Here is a 3,499-nt window from a genome sequence, read left to right on the forward strand (position 1 = left end):
ATCCTCCTTCCTGCTTTTTTGAAAACTGGTTTCATTTCTGCTTTTTCCAAGGCTCTCAGATGGCTCTGGCCTTTCCAAGGTGTTGGAGAGAGGTCTCACAATGGCACTGGCCAGCCTTCTCCATCTCCATGACACCAAAAGTCTTCTCACTATGACACGCTGCCAGAGGAGTGCCCAGGACACAATACTTGCTGTCCAGATCCTTGGGGGCCGCTTCAGAAGAAAACCAGAAGTGATTTCTTCCTACAAGCCCACGACTCCAACGGGATCTCTCGGCAGCCGACAGCTTTCCTAAGCTGTTTCTGTCAGTTCCTCCCAACCCCCATCCTTCCTTCTCCTCAGGCTGTAGATGAGAGGATCGAGCAGGGGTGAGGTGCGTGTTGAAACAGGGCTTTGTTAAACTCTCTCAGGAGGGCTGTTCTGGGCATCCCACTGACAGTGGTGGGGGTGCCGCAGAAAGGAGTGGCTCCAGGGAGGGCAGAGGAGCCGGTGGAGAAGGCCTTCTGCCTGCCCATGCTGGGCAGGAGAGCTGCCCCCAAGTGCAGCTCTGCTGCACACACAGGATTCCAGCATGAACAGGAAGGGGAAGAATGGGTCTAAAAAGAGGTTATGAAAACAAAGTCCATGATGAATGTAACGGTTTCACATCAGGAGAGTTTCGGCATTGGTGCAAACAGCCCAGCCCACCTATTTCTGAAGACATTTGCTTCTCTGTCAGGTGCTTAAAAAAATAGTGAAGGACGTTCAGAGAGGTGAAACATGGAGGGTGTGTGCCTCTCACTGCATTCCTACTCCCTAGACGTGCTCTGTGCTCTGTGAGAGGTGAGAAATGCCATCTTCTAGAGGGCAATGCCGCTCACGCCTGCAGAACCCTTTCGGACTGCACAGGGGAGATGCTCCACAGAGGTGCTTCTGTCACACCGTGTAATCAAAGGGACAGGCCATGAAGAGAGGGGAGGGTGAGGTAGCACACAGGTGTTCCTGGAGACACACACGGCACTGTCAGGGCTCTGGCAGGGCTGCTCAGAGACACGAGTCCTTCCCTGGCACGGGCAGAGGCCCTGCAGCAGACTCCATGGCCTCCTGTTGCCACTCCCAGAGGCCGGCAGCACCTCAGCCCCGCGCTGTGTCTCCCTGCTCGGCACCTCTCTGAGATGCCCCACGGCGTGAGGAATGGACACAGGGACCTGGGGTCAAGGAAGCCCATCCCAGTGCTGCATTCAGGGAGTTTCCCAGGGGACGTTACTCTCCAAGTGAAGTCACCTCCAGACACTGTCTGTCCCACAGCCCTTAATGGAACCCCCAGGAACAGCGGATGGTGTTTGTTCTCACTCAGGTTAATCTCACCACACGCACATTATGCTCACGCCTGTGGTTGTTACTACCCAGGTGTGTGACCATTGCCCTGTGGCAGCTTCCCTGGGGTGTCCTGCACACACAGGACCTGACAAGAACCTGCTCTGCTGGTCCTTCATGTCTTTCCCAGGAGCCCTGGCTGAGCGAGGGACCTGCTGCTTGTCCCCCCCTGCACACTTTACACAATTAAGTTCTACACTGGTGGTGCCATTTGTGGGGAACTTTCCTGGGCATGTTCTTGACAGCAACATTGGGAGACGACCTTCCAAAGGTGTTTTTGCCTGAAGGCCTTCAGGCACTGCCCTGAGGACATTCCCTGCTGTGATGGAGGTGCTGTTAGGGAGGCCAGCTCTGTCAGAGAACTGACCCGTCCCTGCCCCTGCCTGTGGTCACAGGGCTGCCACACCACAGCAGTAGGAGAGAGCTGCCAGAGCAATCAGGCCTTCCAACAGCGCAAGGGATCAGAATGGAGAATGTGGAAATGGGAAGAGAGCAGCTGTGAGAAGACCAAGGCTGGTTCTCCCTCCTCTTCTTCCCTCTCCTCTGTCCTGTTCTTTCCCCTCCACCTCTGCACACAGGCATGCCCTGAAGCTCCAGAGAGGGCTTCAAACAAAGGATCTTGAGCAAACAAGTCGCTGGAAGGTGCTTTCTTTCTTTTTTTAAATACACAGAGAGCGCGGGGCCTCATTTACAGAGACTGTGGGACTCACAAATTTACAAAGATGCATAATTAGAAGCAGCACAAATGACAATATTTCTTTGTAGACAACATTATACAAAGCAAACAAAGAAAAGAAAAAAAAAACCATAACAAAACCACCAAAACCCAAACCACAAATCAAAACCGAATATTACAATAACTTTGCTTGCCAAGCTGAGATGGGCTTTGCTGGCAATGAGAAACATGATGAGAGATTTGCAGAAGATGACTGTTTATTGCTTCTGAAAATCATCTGGTCATCAATTTCCACAGGGCATCCTTGAGCTCCTGGTTCCTCATGCTGTAGATGAGGGGGTTCACTACTGGAGGTATGACCGAGTACAGAACAGCCACCACCAGATCTAGAACTGCAGAGGAGATGGAGGGGGGCTTGAGGTGGGCAAACATGGCAGTGCTGAGAAACAGGGAGACGACGGCCAGGTGAGGGAGGCACGTGGAAAAGGCTTTGTGCCGTCCCTGCTCAGAGGGGATCCCCAGCACGGCCCTGAAGATCTGCACGTAGGACAGCACGATGAAAACAAAACAACCAAAGCCTAAACAGGCACTGACCACAAGAAGCCCAACTTCCCTGAGGTAGGAGTGTGAGCAGGAGAGCTTGAGGATCTGGGGGATTTCACAGAAGAACTGGTCCAGGGCATTGCCCTGGCAGAGGGGTAGGGAAAATGTATTGGCCGTGTGCAGGAGAGCATAGAGAAACCCACTGCCCCAGGCAGCTGCTGCCATGTGGACACAAGCTCTGCTGCCCAGGAGGGTCCCGTAGTGCAGGGGTTTGCAGATGGCAACGTAGCGGTCATAGGCCATAATGGTGAGAAGACAGAACTCTGCTGTGACAAAGAAGATATAAAAGAAGAGCTGAGCAGCACATCCTGCGTAGGAGATGTCCCTGGTGCCCCACAGGGAATTGGCCATGGATTTGGGGACAGTGGTGGAGATGGAGCCCAGGTCGAGGAGGGAGAGGTTGAGGAGGAAGAAGTACATGGGGGTGTGGAGGCGGTGGTCACAGGCGATGGTGGTGATGATGAGGCCGTTGGCCAGGAGGGCAGCCAGGTAGATGCCCAGGAAGAGCCCGAAGTGCAAGAGCTGCAGCTCCCGTGTGTCTGCGAATGCCAGGAGGAGGAACTGGGTGATGGAGCTGCTGTTGGACATTTGTTCACTCTGAGCATGAGAAGAAAGAGCAGTTGACAAGATAAGGAAGGCTTCGTTGAGCCAATCCTATTCTCTTTCCCAAAAAATCCCTGCAAAATGACTTCTCTTCCTTTGGAATAATTTCATTCAGTTCCTTTTTGTGAGATCAGGCTTGTGCTGCTGAGGGCACTTTCTTTGCAGGAGCACAAATCCTTCTCTTTCCCATTGCCTTTAGCCTGAACACTGCTGAGCCCTGAGGGACAAAAGGGCTCTCTGTGCCCTAGTGCAGAGTCAGGA

General features: G+C 53.2%; 1 protein-coding gene across 1 annotated transcript; it reads right to left on the reverse strand.

The window, feature by feature from the left end:
• Positions 1–2,320: 2,320 nt before the first annotated feature.
• LOC128903346 (olfactory receptor 14C36-like) lies at positions 2,321–3,223 on the reverse strand (the record flags this gene model as incomplete). The annotated part of the gene is made up of 1 exon (XM_054187364.1): positions 2,321–3,223. A coding segment is annotated over exon 1 (903 nt), but the record flags the coding sequence as incomplete, so codon positions are not given.
• Positions 3,224–3,499: the final 276 nt, after the last annotated feature.

The sequence above is a fragment of the Rissa tridactyla genome, unplaced genomic scaffold (genome assembly GCF_028500815.1).
Source record: "Rissa tridactyla isolate bRisTri1 unplaced genomic scaffold, bRisTri1.patW.cur.20221130 scaffold_29, whole genome shotgun sequence".
NCBI lineage: Eukaryota > Metazoa > Chordata > Aves > Charadriiformes > Laridae > Rissa > Rissa tridactyla.